The sequence below is a fragment of the Ptychodera flava genome, unplaced genomic scaffold (assembly GCF_041260155.1).
Source record: "Ptychodera flava strain L36383 unplaced genomic scaffold, AS_Pfla_20210202 Scaffold_29__1_contigs__length_4469600_pilon, whole genome shotgun sequence".
NCBI lineage: Eukaryota > Metazoa > Hemichordata > Enteropneusta > Ptychoderidae > Ptychodera > Ptychodera flava.
This window is the reverse complement of record NW_027248351.1, coordinates 421,555-439,533: the sequence shown is the minus strand read 5'-3', so window position 1 is coordinate 439,533 and position 17,979 is coordinate 421,555. Positions and strand designations below refer to the sequence as shown.

General features: G+C 37.8%; 1 protein-coding gene across 2 annotated transcripts in view; it reads right to left on the bottom strand.

Moving 5' to 3' along the window:
* Positions 1 to 4,087: 4,087 nt before the first annotated feature.
* Positions 4,088 to 17,979, bottom strand: part of LOC139127190 (uncharacterized) — a 41,589-nt gene continuing 27,697 nt past the window's right edge. For both annotated transcript variants that reach the window (XM_070693112.1, XM_070693114.1), the window contains 4 exons: positions 9,529 to 9,640; positions 7,875 to 8,002; positions 6,158 to 6,392; positions 4,088 to 4,178 (listed from right to left, as the gene is read on the bottom strand). In XM_070693112.1, the coding sequence (XP_070549213.1) occupies positions 4,162 to 4,178; positions 6,158 to 6,392; positions 7,875 to 8,002; positions 9,529 to 9,640 (492 nt within the window). In that variant the 3' untranslated portion in view covers positions 4,088 to 4,161. The remainder of the gene's footprint in view (positions 4,179 to 6,157; positions 6,393 to 7,874; positions 8,003 to 9,528; positions 9,641 to 17,979) is intronic.

The following is a 17,979-nucleotide window of genomic DNA, read 5'->3' as shown; positions in this document are numbered from 1 at the left end:
TTGAAATGTTGCCGGCGTGTTGCAAAGTGCGAACGACATCACCTTCTACTGAAACAATCCGTTCTAAGCTAGTGTCGAATGATGTCTTTTCTTTCGCATTTTAATCGAGTTCTTCTTTCTAGAAACTGCTAGTGATCACCAGCAATTTCTGGCAAGTTGAACTCGATCAGTCAAGTTTGTCATATACTTTACCTGGCAAGGCAAAATAGACAAAGTACCACTTTTTACCATGTTTGCCAAGGTAACACGACAAATGTGGTATAAAGATGGTACTTTGTCAAGTGTGACCACCCCGGTAAAACATATATGACAAATTTGACTTTTCGTACAGTGTGATGAAGTGGAGTGTTAAACAAACGCTCCGTGCGATCGCGTTGCACTGTCTTCAATTCGGCGTATGGATCTTTCTTAGTTATATCACAAGATGCTTGGTAGTCACGGTACCTTACTGGATGAAAGCTCCCGGTTATGTAGTATCAGTGTTTGTGTAATAAGAGATACTTGCCTCGACTAGTGAAGAAATTTGACAGCGTGCTCACTGACAAAATGATTGATAAGCAGAAAAAATGAGGATGATGCTAGTTTTACGTAGTGGTTATCCCTCCTGTGTCAAATCCTCTCCCTCCTCCAGCCCTCATACGTACTGTCAACCTCATTTTGTACCTGTGTCCTCTCCCTTCTCCAGCCCTCATACGTACTGTCAACCTCATTTTGTACCTGTGTCCTCTCCCTCCTCCAGCCCTCATACGTACTGTCAACCTCATTTTGTACCTGTGTCCTCTCCCTCGTCGAGCCCTCATACGTACTGTCAACCTCATTTTGTACCTGTGTCCTCTCCCTCCTCCAGCCCTCATACGTACTGTCAACCTCATTTTGTACCTGTGTCCTCTCCCTCGTCCAGCCCTCATACATACTGTCAACCTCATTTTGTACCTGTGTCCTCTCCCTCCTCCAGCCCTCATACGTACTGTCAACCTCATTTTGTACCTGTGTCCTCTCCCTCCTCCAGCCCTCATACGTACTGTCAACCTCATTTTGTACCTGTGTCCTCTCCCTCCTCCAGCCCTCATACATACTGTCAACCTCATTTTGTACCTGTGTCTGCTTTCTATCAGTGCCTTTTCAAAGTTGGGGCGGCTTTCTGGAATGTTGCTTAACAAGCTGAGATATATGATATTCTTTGATTGATCGAAGTAGGTATTTGTTCCAGGATCGGCTGGGTATGGTTGGGTTGCCTGTCAATGTAGAGCAGTTGGGTTTTTAATTTGCTGTATGGCTGGTAAGAAGCGTGTTCCAGAAAGTTGAAGTTCGCTTGGATGGTAATGGTTATGCGGTGGTCAGATGGGTGTAAAATAAAGGAGAGTTTTTTCATTATTTCGCATTGTCTCGATGATTTATTTTCGTTGCCTTTGATATTATAGAATTTTAACCTTCAGTTACAAAGAAAATGACACAACGTAACGGTCTTAACACAAAATACAGTTGAATTCGATTGAGTGTCAGGTTAGCTTTGCAAAGCTTGACATGTCTACATTTGGTTGTCATTGGAAAAATAAATATTGCACAATTATAATTGGTGTCAGATTACAGCGAACGTTCCCGCTGCACTGTGTCTGCAATCCTTTTCAGTCTGTACTCTTTTTGAAAAGCGATAACTCGACCAGCCTATACGGAACAGTTTGTTTGAAAAGTGATGCATTCAAGTCAAAGCCAAGATAAACATTCAGATCCTTCAAGTTCAGTTGTGATGATGCCACGCCCTCTATCACTTGTTGATATCAGTAGTCTAGTAAGCTTTGTCAAGATTCACCTCAACGGTAACCATCGCATATCAAATGATCTAATATTAACTCCCGTAAGTATACATAACCGAATGTACGCCAGTCCTTCCTATGCTTTGACGGTTCAGCCCTATTATACCGACGTGTCCAGTGAACACCGAGTCTCCCTAGCCAGAAATAAAATGAGCGCAAAGCTGATAATTTTGACAATGGCAAGTCTTTTGACATGCAGGACTAGATTTTAATGGACAGTGGAAAAAGACTAATGAAGGAAAGGAAATTTTCTATCAAAAGACAGGCCGAGATTTTATGACAGAAAATCTTTGGCTGTGTTCACGTATAATTCACGTATAATTATGCATTTTGTGTGTTCATGTGCACATCTCCATTTTCTTATCGTTTTATGTGTTTGTGACAAAAACTAGAGGAACAAACTATTTTTAAAGAATTTACTTGTTTCTTAGTAAAGTTTTCAAATAAATATAAACTAAAAGAAAATATTGATGATCATGATGTGAAGTGTCAAGCAAAGTTCTGATTGGCTACATGGGAAAACACAAAGGAATTGTCAGTAAGCTTAACTATACGGAAGCGTGCACAATTTTAACTGAAGTTTTTTGATGACCTGCAAAATTTGGCTTGAAATTGGTATTTTCTGACTGAATGACTTACAGTTGTTGAAGTCATTTCTGAAAAGTTCTTGATTGACAAAAATAAGGCTGACCTGTGAAAGTTATGTGACTCGACTACACCATATTAAAAATCATCTTTGCAATGTCTATATGTAAATACCCAATCACTGCCAAGAAGTTCAAAAATCATGCGGCGCCTTTTAATGTTGATTTGTTTACCGGAAAGCACAATAATTTGCAACAATTGCAGGCGTCAAAACAATACATTCTGCACGGCTGGCTTTCTTTCGCTGTACTTTGTGTTCTTTTATGCAGTTTTAGTATTTTTTCAAGTTGCAAAAAACAATAAGATCCAAATTTAGATAAGACATGAATATAAATGAGATTTTCCCGTCAAATACAAAACTGTAAAACAAACAATCCAAAAGATTTCAATGTCTAATTGATTTCGCTTTCTATATATGCGAATGTACAATTCTTTTTACGTTGCAGAAAAATCAACAAATGTCTAGGATCATATTAAGTTCATGATTAAAATGTATATTAACAAATTATTAGTGCCGATGAATGTTAACATCTGGGACAAAACACAAAACATTTCATTGCGAGATCAATAATTTAGTCCTTAAAAACAACGATTGATTATAACATAACTAACACATATTCAGACGGACAACACAACAAATTGACTAGATATATACCAGACTGCAGGTATGTGGATAATAAAATTTAATCAAAGAGTACAATTTGATTTGTTCTGAAGTTAAGTATTAGTCCAGAGCTAGAGTGTTTTAAGTTTTTTGAAAGATATTTTATCTCACAAACTGTTAGTTGTAAGACATCATTTTGGATTCGTGCCAACAACAACGACAACTACTACTACTTCTACGATGACGACAACAACAATAACAAAAAACAACAACAACAGCAACAACAACAACAACAACAACAACAACAATAATAATAATAATAATAATAATAATAATAATAATAATAATAATAATCAACTATAATTTTCCATCTCGCTGTGACGCAAACAATACATCACAACAAACACGGCTGAGAGATTCATAATATCATATTTTCATCGACGTTTTGCAATTATGTATCAGGAATGGTTGTTCAGGATCATCACAAGTAGACTTTATTGTATGCGTTCCCCACACAAAGCCTGTTCTTTAGTTTCTGACGAGCCAATATTAAATGCTGGGACAATTTGGAGTTAATTCTTGAAGGTAGTCAGCTAGAATGTCCAATCTGTGAAAAGTACAAGAAATCACGAATTATTTGTCATCTCATCGTTTTTATATTTCTCTGTTTTACAGGCTAGCCCTAATACAGCTGCCTGCGATTTAATTGGACTCCTACGAGTTTCTGAAATTCAAATACACTCAACCATACAATCAATCTGATTTCCGTGGGTCTGAACAGACAATTTTTTGTTGATAATCATTGCATAACATAGATACAATTAGTCTGGATGTCTACGTCTCTCAATGCATCTTGTTATTGCTTTCTGTTGGTCGTCTATTTGTTCGTCTATGTGTCTGTGTGAATGTAGTCCCTTTGTCTACGTTTTCCTGTCTCTCTTCTTCGTATGTGTCTTCCCTTTCCGTTCTCTGTCTCAGCCTAAGTTAGTTTTTCATTCGTCCGTATGTTTTCCCTCACCTTTTGGTGAATATTCCTATTCATCGATTTTCGGTGATGAACTTGTCAGGTGATTGCATAGGCATAAAGTTGTGTTCATGTTAGACGCAGATGACACCTAGAGTAGAAGTAATATGGTAGAATACCGTGTATTGGTTAAATCGTTAAAATAACGATGGCAAACGGAGGCTTTATTTGTTTAAGATATATCTTTTTATAACGTTAACATTCCCGATGAAACCCGCTAAAAGTCAATTTAGTCAGACAAAGCAATCTAACAAAGTACCGACACAGTGGCTTAATCCGACTATGAGTATAGTTACTATGGTACTATGTTAGAATTCTGGCGTATTCGAAACCTTCTTTATTTGATTTCACTTGTATAGTTTCAAATTTATTCACAATCTTTATATCTATTTACTTGTCAATTTGACATTCATATTCAAATCAACCTTGGTTGTTAATATTTAACACAATTTCATCCCAGAAAATGCTTTTCAATTGTGCAATTGAAATGATTTTTTCATTAATTATTGTATTTTCGATTTTGCAGAGCACCTTAAAACGATATTTATTGAACATTTTGTGACACAATCGTGCATTTTTCCACTTTTACATTCGACTTTCTTCTGGCAAAAACTGCTATCTCTTACGATCGATTTTTGGCATTGAGTATTCGTCGAGTATAAAGTCACATCCGTGAAATGCATTTAAATTCTTCACCTTCAGATTCTTTTACTCAGTATTTTGCAAGCTAGTATTACTAATGTTACAACGATTCAAACATTTGTGCAGCTATGTTATTGCGTCTATTTACTGCCTTAAATCACATTACTTGTACCTCTTTGGATTTTTGTGTGATTTCGATCTCAATTGAAATATGTAGCCATTATCCGTTAAGACTTTCTGACTCTCATGTGAACGTGCAACTTTGCACGTCTAGCTTTTGTGTGTTTCAGCTGGCGTAAACTTGATAATTTAGCTCAACTATTGGTGCTAAACTGTGTTCAGTTGTACGCCGTTTTCAGCTTTGCCCCTTCTATCGGCCAGGGACGTGGAGCAACCTGTTGGCACAACGAAATCACCTGAACGTCGTTATGATTTGATGCAGAGAAGATTCTTCGGCAGGCTACAATCATTGCAAGATTCGTCGAACACTAAGAATGGTACAAGGCGCAACCGATGATTTTTATGACCGCCGGCCTGATCTCTCTGTCACATTCAGTCAGACATGGCAGTACACTTGATCAAGGCTTAGATGTCGCTGTGACTTGACAAAGTCAAACTTGCTAAATGCCAGAGAGAAGAGTACGAAGTTGAAAAAAATATATTGAAGAACAGCGCAACTGTATATTATATTCTCAATAGCGAAGAAAGAACTTAAAAGTCGTTGTTCGTATAACAAAAAGGGAATTTCAGTTAAAAAGTAGATGACACACGTTTGTAAGAGACATGCAAAATGTAAAATAAATGGTGCATTTGAAGTCGTACAAAATCAAAACGAGTTTGATATATGATAAGATAAATTTAATGTTAATTGTAGAAAAGGTCTTTTGGAAATGTAATCGTAAATGGAAAGAAACGGTAGTTGATAGGAAACCGGAAGTTAAAGATTGGAAAGTAGACTGTGTAGATATGTTGAATAAAATACTGAGTGAATTTAATGCATACGAGTAGTATGAGAAGTAAATTTGTCTCTGATCGGAAAGCATATGTGAGACAAAACGGGAAAATTTGAAGTTGAAATAAGTATTTTTGTACTGAATTCAAGCGAAGATATTATTGCAAAAAGATAAAATTCAAAACGAAAGAATAACAGGGTATACCTTGCATCCAGTACTATGCCAGGTATTCATCCGCTCGTCCATGTAATTGCACACAGTTTCTTTAATGACAATTAGGAAATATCTTTCCTGTCCTGCAAATTTATTTTACAAAGACACACGTTATCCAATAAAATTGGAAATATCGGAGAACCCACGGCTTCTTACGGATAAAAGCGGTCACTTCTACTAGGGGAGCCTCTAAATTTTACTCTTTAACAAATATTACATTAAAGATCGCAAGTAAAATGAAGTAAACAGAAATTATACTTACTCCCTAGAATAGTAAAAGTCAAGTAGTATTCACCAGTTTTAGTGAAGTAGTCCTCTGGGATAAAAATGCTTGATTGGTTTCCGCTGAACTGGACATCCAGAGAGAATTGGTAGCCATGGTAATGATCTGAATACTTAACAACATCATTAAAGATGTATGCAGTGGTATTCCCGTAAAGTGGTTGAGTAGTGTGCGGGTCGAACACGATGAGGATAGCATGATGAGAATATGACACCTTCAAAAGCAAAATAAAAACATCACATCATTGTTGAGTATGGCTGACTCTGAGAATGTCGTACGAATTTTCAAAGTCAGATGGGAACATTTCCGTGAAAACGTCTGCTTTAGAGTCTATTTTTATCATCTCTGGTGCAGCTTATGTAAGAAACTGATGACTGCCAGAATTCATGCATATTTTGTTATAAAAACCTAAATTTACGAGGGTATTTCCAGATTAATAGGTAATGTCAACGTAATATAAAATCATAGTGAGACTTAGTCGGACACCATGCGTTCAATGGACTCCATTAAAACCATGTACAAAAGCAATAATGTGCTAAACGTGTTCATCCGTACTTGTGTATGCCAATCACAAACTTGATGCTTCATATCTTTCTTGTAAAATTTTATGGTAATTTAAATCGTGTATCAATGTCGTGATTGGTCAGATTAAAAGTATTACACTTTGATATTTGGCTTACGTTCAGAAAGTAATTGATAGGTATGCAAATGAACTAATTGTGATGTCACACTCATGTCAGATGCACCTTTGCAGTCAAATCGAATCCACTCCATGTTGTTGTTTCTTCATGGCATAATTACAGAAAAGTAATTAAACATGTAAATGAGGTTATAATGATATTTCATAGCAATCAACTTAAAGCATGACTTACGATGAGTATAACTGCTTTAGGAAATAACTCATATCAAATTCAATAGATTCACTTTTGTCATATTTCCAAATTAAAAAATTTAGTTACATAAATAAGCTATCCATCAGTACTTCAAGGTCATTAAACTTTTAGCATAAATAAATTGATGTATAGCCAACACCAAAGAAGTTCAATCCAATGCAGAACATTCAGTTTTGATACATGGACTTAACAAAACAAATGTGTGTAGGCAAATGAGGTACTGATTCGATTATGTTTATCAAACGTTTACAACAACTTCAAATCGGTATGATCAACCAATAACAAAGATTCAGTCGAAGTCGGTGCGCAGTGTGCAATTATGGCCAGGTTATTCCTCAAACAACGACTTCATGGAGAAAACCCGTAAAGCAATCATTTTTCCTTTCTTCAAAATGAAGAATAATTTGACAATTGATAAGTACACTATAACGTCAACATACAGGCATATTGACTGAAAGATGTCTGGACGTAATAAATGCATACATAAATACAGTGATACAGACACATACATATACGCACATCATACGTATACTAACTACATACATACATACATACATACATACATACATACATACATACATACATACATACATACATACATACATACATACATACATACATACATACATACATACATACATACATACATACATACATACATACATACATACATACATACATACATACATACATACATACATACATACATACATACATACATATTTGCAATGACAAACAGACATGGACGAATAATGCTTGCCATAAATGGAAAACTCATAAGTATGTTTTATTGATGTACATACCTTAAAAACCAATCCAAAGTAAGTGGCATTCTTATCTTGAAGATACAGACTTTCAATCAAGAGATGCTCTTGGCGGGATGGAGAACCACCGGCAATCATAATTTGGATGTTATCATTTGTATCATTTACTGGAGGGACATAAAGGCGAGAGTTCATTACATCATCAAAGGTGTTGTCCCATTCATAAAAGTGGAAAGAGATTTGAATCTGCATTGCTAATAGCTCCATTTCGTAATAAGACCTAAAAACTACTAGATTTACTGGCTTTCACTCACAAACAGCCATTAATTTGAAGGGAGACTTTGGTTAAAGATAATGTATTTACGATAAGTACAGTAATGCGTACTACAAATAAAGTACATTCTATTTTTTTTAAATTTGCATGACTCTCATACGAACGACAGGACAAGGGATATTTGAATTTTGTAAATTATTTAATTTTACTATAATTGTGATTCTGCATTGCTTCCGAGTAACGCCCTCTGACTGAATCAGATGAATTAAATACTTTAGCGAGCATATTGAACACATTAAGACGCGACAAACAAATTAGACAATCTTTTATGTGAACCCAGAAGTCCTTTTGCCTTGCTTTAGCATATTAACGCTGAGAGTGCATTTTTTCTGATGAAACGGTGAGACCACAGAGATGAACAAAAGTTAATTTCCCAGACAGAGAATAAATAATTGTTTCTCTCTAAACGATCTGAAATGTGAATGAGAAAACAAAATAGAAATAGGTTGTCTATCTTGAATACACACCATGCAAACACCGACTGAGACTGTGAATCATAATTGAGTCAGATTGATTGAATTAGTATAGCAATAAATTTCCACCGCAGACTGCTCTACACAATATTTGAGTACAGTGCTTGACATGTAGCACAAGCCTCGAGGAGTCTCGGTATCCCCTATAATGAAGAATATTTGAAAATGCAGCAATGTTGTGAAAACGAGCTACCTTGTGATGACAGGTAACACTTCAAAGTCTAGTAAAACACAGTCCTTTCAATATACATTTATCAAGTATCTTTAAGCTGACAACAAGGCATCATAAAGTGTCAAATAATCCCTTACATTTAAGGTAAATTGCTAACCAGGTCTAGGGACCAAATAACAAAATGAAAATAATAAATGGGCAGCATGTCTTGCAAGTATGCTACACACATCCAGAAATTTGGCATCAAATATGTGTAATATCTGCAATGCATTAAAGCCAGGAATGTTGCCACCTTCATTCTAAAAACAGACGTGTCATATTTCGACACCATATCTCAGTGTAATCTTGAGTATCAAGTTTTCGAGAATCAAAGATTATGTTCATGTAATAGATTAATGTTGTATAACGTTATTAAAAAGGCAGCCAGGGTAGTTGATTACAAATAACTTATATTATATCGCGACAATGGCATATTCTCGTTGCAAGACATTTTTATCTTTTGATTAATTAACCCAATGTGCCCAGCCTGCAGACCACGCAATATTGCTATTTAAATTCAAGGGACACAGCCGACTGTATTTTTAAAAGTTAAATACTGTCTTTATCATGATACATCAAAGCCTATATAAATTTACGAATCTGACATCGTACTTGCCTTTCTTAACAAAAATACTAATCAATTCACAAGTAATTTGCATGTAACAGAAATATTACCGTCTATTTCATTGCCTTCTCTGTCTGTAAATGTCAATGAGAGAATGTCATTCATCGGAGCAGCGTTAGTAGCATCGTCTCTTGGCAGTGAACGTCTTTTGAAACGTTTCACCTGTAGAGCACAACAAAGCGATATGTTTTTGTATTTGTAGTTAAGCTGTTGTTGTTACCTTCAAGAAGGAGACGCCTTCAGTAATAAACACAACGGCCAAACACAACGTTCTCACTGAAGAACTCCACGCAAGTAGTTAATGGGGCAGTATAGACCACTTTCTGTGCAGGGGCTTGTATAGACCACTTTCTGTGCAGGGGCTTGTATAGACCACTTTCTGTGCAGGGGCTTGTATAGACCACTTCCTGTGCAGGGGCTTGTATAGACCACTTCCTGTGCAGGGGCTTGTATAGACTACCTGCGCAGGGGCTTGTATAGACCACTTCCTGTGCAGGGGCTTGTATAGATCACATGTACAGTGGCTTGACACTTTATGATGCCTTGTTGTCAGCTTAAAGATACTTGATAAATGTATATTAAAAGGACTGTGTTTTACTAGACTGGCCGGTATCTGGCTCTGTTTTGAGCGGGCATCCCCCCCTCCAAATAAGATAAATAAATAAAAAACGAAGTCTGGAGTGCACTCTGCAAACAGTAATTTGGCCAACAACAAAAAAAAATTATCACCTCTTCCACCGGACCGTGAGGAATATGTTTATAAACAACTTGGAATTTGAACTGTTGAAGTACACCGTAGTGTGTAGTGCTCGAGAATTTCTGTAATACGCGCGCACAGGCGACCTCGATCAGGTCATGATTAGTTATTGTATGGAGAATTCAACTTTTGTGTAAATTTCTGATCGATAGTTACTCAGTGTGCATCCGGACATGATCACAGGGAGTTCTGTAATGGTAGTGTGTTCGTATACTACGCATAGACATTTTAACAGATCAATAAATTTTATCGATCGGTCTTTGAAATCTCTTCAGGCGTCTTTCATTTTTGCGCTGTCGTCCCTGTAAAAAAAATCTCGAAGCAATCTGTGTATTCCTATTTAAAAAAAACACGCACAATTATTTCCTGAAAATCAAGCATGTAAAATTTTGTATTCCTTGTGACAGAATGGTGAAATTGTTTCTTTTTTTTATCTTTTGCTTTTGGAAATTGTCGTTATGCACTGAACAGGGCTCTCGCCTGCACGGATATATGTACGCACTGCACGTTTCTTTATGGTTTCCCTATCAAATCTGGTTACCTTTTTCCCCTGTTCAAGAACTGACTGTGGACAAAGTGTTGGGCGAAATTGAACGTGTACTGCAGTCCTATGAAGAATTCACCCTTGATGACAGTGTTCATATCAACTTCATACATGTGCATATGCCTGTTGGGACGGGAAAGAAGTGGGGATGGAGACCTGTCGACATAGCCTGTCGCCTCCGATTGATGAGAAGCGTCATTCGCATCAATAATACCGATGAATTATGCTGTGCACGAGCGATAGTGACAGCAACAGCCCACATCAACCGTAACAGTGATCCAGGATGGAACTCTGTGCGACAGGGACGACAAGAGCAGAAGTGACGTGCATCCGAACTCATGGCCAAAGCAGGTATTTCACCAGGGCCATGCGGACATGAAGAACTTGACAAATTACAAGCTGTCCTTCCATCGTATCGAATCCATGTTATTTCAGACGAGACATCAGGTTCACTTGCTTATCAGGGAAAGACCACCGCTGAACACAATATTTACCTTTATCATCATAACAACCATTATGATGTGATCACATCAATGCCGGCATTTCTACAGAGAAGCTATTACTGTCACCACTGTCACATGGGGTACCAAAACAAACATGACCACATCTGTGAAGTTTCCTGCAGGTGCTGTGGTGTGCGAGCTGTATGTCCATCAACAGGTGATCATGTCTACTGCGAAGATTGCAATCGCTACTTTCAGGGTCAACAGTGCTTTAATAATCATAAAACACCTGGTCCTCGGTCCTCGTATTCAACATGTCAAGTTATTTGTCGCTGCAAGTTGTGTGGTGTTACCATCAATTGGGAAAAGCGAAAGAAAGATAATGACCATCACTGTGGTGAAAAATATTGCAGAGTATGTAAACAGTACCAAGACAGTGACCATTTATGCTACATCCAGCCCGTCCATGTTAAAAGAAAGAAGAAGTCTACTGAAGATTGTATTCATGATGATAACGGCATAGATTTATTTGACTTTGAAGCCCAAGAAGGAGACGAAGAGGGTAGTGAAGAAGAGATGAAATACTATTTCTTTGACTTTGAATGCACCCAAGATGGAGGCGTCCATGTACCCAACTTGTGCATTGTTCAGTCCGAGTCATGTTCAGAGCAGGTGTTCTATGGTCCTAACACCAAGCAAGAGTTTTGCGATTGGGCCCTCACAGAAGAAAACGCCGTCAGTACTTTCATCGCACACAATCTACAAGGTTATGACGGACAATTCATACTGCAATACTGCCATGAAAACAACGTTCAACCTGAAGTTCTCATCAATGGAACCAAAATCATGCGCATCTTCATCCCCTACTTGAACATCAAGTTCATTGACTCTTATAATTTCCTTCTTGTGGCTTTGGCTCAGCTTCCTGACATGTTTGAGCTGAATGAACTGCACAAAGGCTACTTCCCCCATTTCTTCAATACAGCAGAGAATCAAGATTACGTCAGTCCTCTCCCAGATTCCAGATACTACGGCCCCGATGGCATGAAACAGCATGCGAGAGAGAAATTCCTAAAGTGGTATGAAGACGAAAGATTGAAAAAAACGCCCTTTCCACCTGAGACAAGAGCTTGAAGACTACTGCAGAAGTGATGTAGACATCCTGAGGAGGAGTTGTTTGAAATTTCAAGACATGTTCAAACAACAGAATGGTGTGGATCCGTTCAGAGATTGTGTGACCATCGCATCAGCCTGCAATGTCGTTTTACGTAAGAATTTTCTCAAGAAAGATACCATCGGGGTCATTCCAGACCATGGGTACATCCATCGAAGAAATCAATCTGTCATTGCATTGCAGTGGTTAGAATGGATTACATTCAAGAATGATGTTAACATCCAACACGTCCACAATGGAGGTGAGAAGAAAATTGGCTGTTATTGGGTCGATGGTTATGACGAAGAAAGCAACACAGTATATGAGATGCACGGTTGCTACTACCATGGCTGTCCTCGATGTTATGAAGACCATGACATTGTCAACACTAAAGTCGAGAAGACGATGGCAGACCTTTACCAAAGTACCCAAGATAAGATGCGATTTCTACGTTGCCATGGCTTTAGAGTGATCGAAAAGTGGGAGTGTGACTTCAAGAAAGAAATTCATGAAAACCAAGAACTGCAAGAATTCATCAAGTCACTTGATCTACAGGAGCCCCTTCATCCACGAGATGCATTCTTTGGTGGTAGAACCAATGCCACTACACTATACCACGAATGTGTTGATGATGAAGAAATTCACTACGTGGATTTCACAAGCCTCTACCCGTATGTCAACAAGTACTGTAAGTACCCTATCAAACATCCTGAAGTCCGCACCAAGAACATCATACTACCCGTTCAGTTGTACTTTGGTCTGGCTAAATGTAGAATACTACCACCCCGACAACTCTACTTTCCTGTTCTGCCTCTTAGAGTGGATAAGAAGCTAATGTTTCCCCTTTGCAGAAGTTGTGCAGAAGCCAAACAGCAGTCACCATGTGACCATAATGATGACCAGCGGTCCTTTGTAGGAACTTGGACAACGCCTGAGTTAGCCAAAGCTGTCAAGAAGGGGTACAAAGTCATCAAAGTGTTTGAGGTATGGCACTACAGAGAAAGTGAAGTGTACAACAGAGAATCGCACACAGGTGGGCTCTTTACTGATTACATCAACACTTTCTTAAAGTTGAAACAAGAGAGTAGTGGTTGGCCTTCATGGTGTCAGACAGAAGATGACCATGATGGGTACATCCGTGAGTACTTTGACAGAGAGGTAATCCTTCTTGACAAGACGAAGATCCAACGAAATCCTGGCCAACGAGCATTGGCAAAACTAATGCTGAATTCTATGTGGGGCAAGTTTGCTCAGCGCAACAACTTTCCACAACTGCAGTACATCAAAGAACCTGCAGAACTCTTCCACCTGCTTACAAGTGAACAACACATAGTCAACAACTTGTCTTTCATCAATGACGACATGGTCGCTGTTCAACATACACTTCGGAATGAATTTGTCGAGGGGGCTGTCAACACCAATGTTGTCATTGCTGCATTTACCACTGCCTATGCTCGTCTGAAATTGTACGACCTCCTTGAGGCCATTGGTCAACGGGTCTTGTACTTCGACACTGTCAACAAACCAGACCAGTATGAACCACCTCTTGGTGATTACTTGGGAGATCTCACCGGCGAACCGGATCCTCCCGGCAATTTCATCACCAAGTTTGTGTGCGGGGGAGCCAAAAATTATGCCTACCGCCTAGCACAGCCTGACAGGAAAGGAAACACCACTCTTTGTAAAGTCAGGGGGATCACTTTAAATTACCGCAACAGCTTAGACATCAACTTTGATGCCATCACCCGTCTCGTGACCACCTGCCCAACGTCAACCATCACCGTAAACAACCCCGCAAAAATCTGGCGTGTTGGATGTGATGTTGTAACAACAAGTGAAAGTAAAAAATACGCCCTTGTCTATGATAAAAGAGTACTGATGGAAAATTACAAAACTCTTCCCTACGGTTATTAAACAGTACATTGTATTTGAAGCCCTCCCCCATCCCCAAGAAATATCAATTAATGAATGTCACTAAATATTTGGTAAATGTTTCTAGTATTTCACAACATTGTGTTATCAATTTGAATGCTTTGTCAGAAAAGAGGTATTGTATTTTGCAATTCAAGCGGTTTTAAATATCTCATTTAAAGAAAATTTAAGAATTGTAAATGTTTATACTTAGGCATGAACTCATTGTAATTTAGTATTGCATTTCAAGTTGTTTTAGGAGGATAATGTAAAGAATTTTAGTGAAGCTGTTTTCACAATTCTCACGTGTTTCAGCAATCCATCGTTTGAATCTATTGTATAAATCCTATTCAAAAAAAAACAAACGTCAAACTTGATCTTGTATACAGGTAGTTTGGCAATTTAAAGAAAAAAGAAATCTGATCAATATTATGATAGATGTATTCTGATCATTCTGTTTATTAGAGTTGTATATTTCATTCATTTTTAAAGTCTTGAAATGTCTGTGTTTGAATTTTTGAGAAATGAAATTTTGAAATGAAATTTTGCAAATGAAAGAGATAAGAATGTACATTTTACTCCATGAAACTTTAGATATTGACTTTGGAATTGAACATGACAGATCAACAGTTTGATTTGCTTTGTTGTTTTTTTGAGAGAGAGAGTTCAAATAATCTGTAGATCTCAACTTTCATCTTTAAAAACTTTTATATGTGAACCAAACAAAAGTTCCTGATTAATCTTTTTGTAAAGTAATAAACTGACATCAATTTAGTTTATTTTAAATGATTCAGAGGCTGGTTTGAATTTATTTGTGAGTGTTTATGTGTAAACATTTGTTGAGTGAGGAAGTATGTTTTGTGTGTGTGTGTGTGTGTGTGTGTGTGTGTGTGTGTTGTGTGTGTGGGTATGTGTACGGTATAGAGTGACGACTTACACTCGTTGCAATAATACAAAGTGACGACCTACCGGTAAAGTGACTACCACTCACTTTGTTTTTTTAATCGGAATCGATTCCTGGATGGTTATTTTACCATCCTGTGAAGTTTTAGGTCATGTTTCACTTTGACCGGTAAACCCACCGTGTGCGTGTGTGTACTTTGGCCCGTGTGTGTACTATGTTGTCTATCGCCACCTTCTGCTAAATATGAGAAATATACACAGGTGTTACACACACGGCACATAGGGTTATCTTGCCACCAATAGTCCATTTGATAAGTTTGCAACATTGTGTCAAGCCGCTGTAAAACGCGCGCGCCATTTTCAGTGCATTTACGTGAAACATCAGTGTAAGGCGTCACTTTGGTGGATGGAAACCAGTCAACAACTGATACATTGTATTTTAAAATTGGATAAACTATACGACGCGCACGTCCACTGTACTGGTATGATATAAGTGGCACAATTTTCACCACAGTGGAATATATTCGTAAAATTTCTACCTTTTCTAAACGTAAACTCTCCAAAAATGTGGATATTTGTTGAGTAACTCCTTGAGAACATGGTGGGGTATCTGCACCAGTAATATTTTGAGAAGCCCATTAAAATATGGCTCTTAAATTGTCCTCACACCCTGCTCTGCAAAGTCAGAGATTCTGACTAAAGGAGGCTATAGCGCTTAGGTTTGGCGCATGGTTCTTCAAGAACATCCTGTTTTAAAGATAATATTTTATCGTTGAACTGAAGTGTCCTAACATTGAAGATTTAGTCTAAACATGTTACCCTTTTGTCGGAAACAAAAGTGCATTCAGCAATGTAACCTACAAACCTATGGCTAAGCATAGACCCTCGAGAAACTCGAGGGTCTATGGGCTAAGTGAGGAAGAAAGCAAAGTTAGCTTTATGAATGCAAAAATGGGTTGACAAACATTTTGGAAAGAAAAATTACAAAACAAAGGTACCATGCAGACAATATCCTTTTTACCTTACAGCTCAGTCCCGATATCACTGTACTCACAGTTGTCGAATCTACCCAACATATGTATTAAAACACGAAGTGATTACACGAACAGTACAAAGCGGGCTAATTGCATGTTTTCTTCTTTCACAATTCATATTTATTGCAAAGCATATATTGCAATGTCAACCTGTAAATGCTACAAAGCGATGGCATTGCTATTTATTTTGTCATATACGGGCTCTTTTCACCGGAGCATGCCAACTGGTCGAAAGACGCATCGCTCTGACTGATTTCATGAACTTAGAACCCACATCCATTTGGAAAACAGAATGAAAATTCTATTATTCAGAGTGTGTAGGTTCTTGTGATGCGATCGGAGGTACGACGGGATGCTTCCGTCCTTCTGAATAGGAACCATTGTGTGTTAAGATAGATAACGTGAACGCCACCATAATTCAGAATTTTAATGCAGCCAAGTGTCGGTGCACTTAGTACAGTGGATTGAAGGCGTGAATTACATGTTGTTTTCAATTGAATTAATCAGTTGATTCGACATTAACATAATTTAATGTACGAATTAGACGACAACTAACTGTTAGATGAATCTGTTCGCTCAAAACTTAGATGCACTGTTATAGATTTATTGTATTAATCAGATAACGATTTACTAGTGTTGGTTTTTCAATTTAAAATCAGTTAAAAGAACGTATAACCTGTGATAGTCATACTTTGCTGATGAATGTTTGCAATCAAGGAAGTGTGCCTCTCTAGAGTGAAAGAGTTGAGTTTTCTCGCAATCATTCACCGAAACTTCCACATGTGCACGTATTCATCAATTATGTGCAGTAAATTTTAGATTTTCTTGATGATTTCCGCTAAATAAGATAAGAAAACTTGTAAGGTATCATTGCAAATTGCGGCTTTATTTCTACTAGGAAAAAAATCAATGATTGAGTACTAATATCTGTCCCTCGGGCGCATTCTACCTCAACACTGTTAAGCTGTTTTTCGTAAAACGACCAAAAGGAGGAGAGGCACGACCGTTCGGTACTTTCCTCAAATTGTTCGGCAGACAACGCCCAATATTCTCCTGGTAAAGCTCCGACTGGCCATTGGCCCAGACAGCGAACTCTGACAAGTAGTTGATAGAAGACAGTATATTCAAATTGATTTCCGACCAAGATACAGTAAATATTGTTAATGAACTTAGGTAAATTTCTTTCTATTTTTGTTTCCAGAGCTAGAGGGAAAACATTATTTGGCAATTTGATCTGAGGTGCTTTTAATAATAACGGAATGATAATTTTCTTTTTCATCTATGATGAAGACTTTAGTACGATTGACTTAAGTGCTATACAGAAAGAATCGCAAACCGTTATCAGAATTTCAGGGAATTTCGATGCCATCTGAGATTTATACAGCAATATAGAGTTCGGAAACAAGTTTTACGTGAACACGTCACGTCACGAATTTCTGCGATGATGATATGTACGCGGAGCCGGCGTCACTTATATACGTGGAGACAGCTGTAGTCCTTACGTAATTCGTAAACGTTTATATTTATTCTCACCTTTAGGTATCAAAACATTATATAAACTATCGATCATTCATGCACGTTGTTAGTTGGATAAACGATATAGTGACATCTTCAAAGATATTCATGTATTTTCGTTATTTTTAATGTGCAATTTCTTCCTCGATTTGCGGCATACCGGATAACTATTGAGCTAGCCCAAGCCAAGCCGAATCATTTCTTGCGCGTGCCATATGAACGGGTGACGTAACGTGTAGCC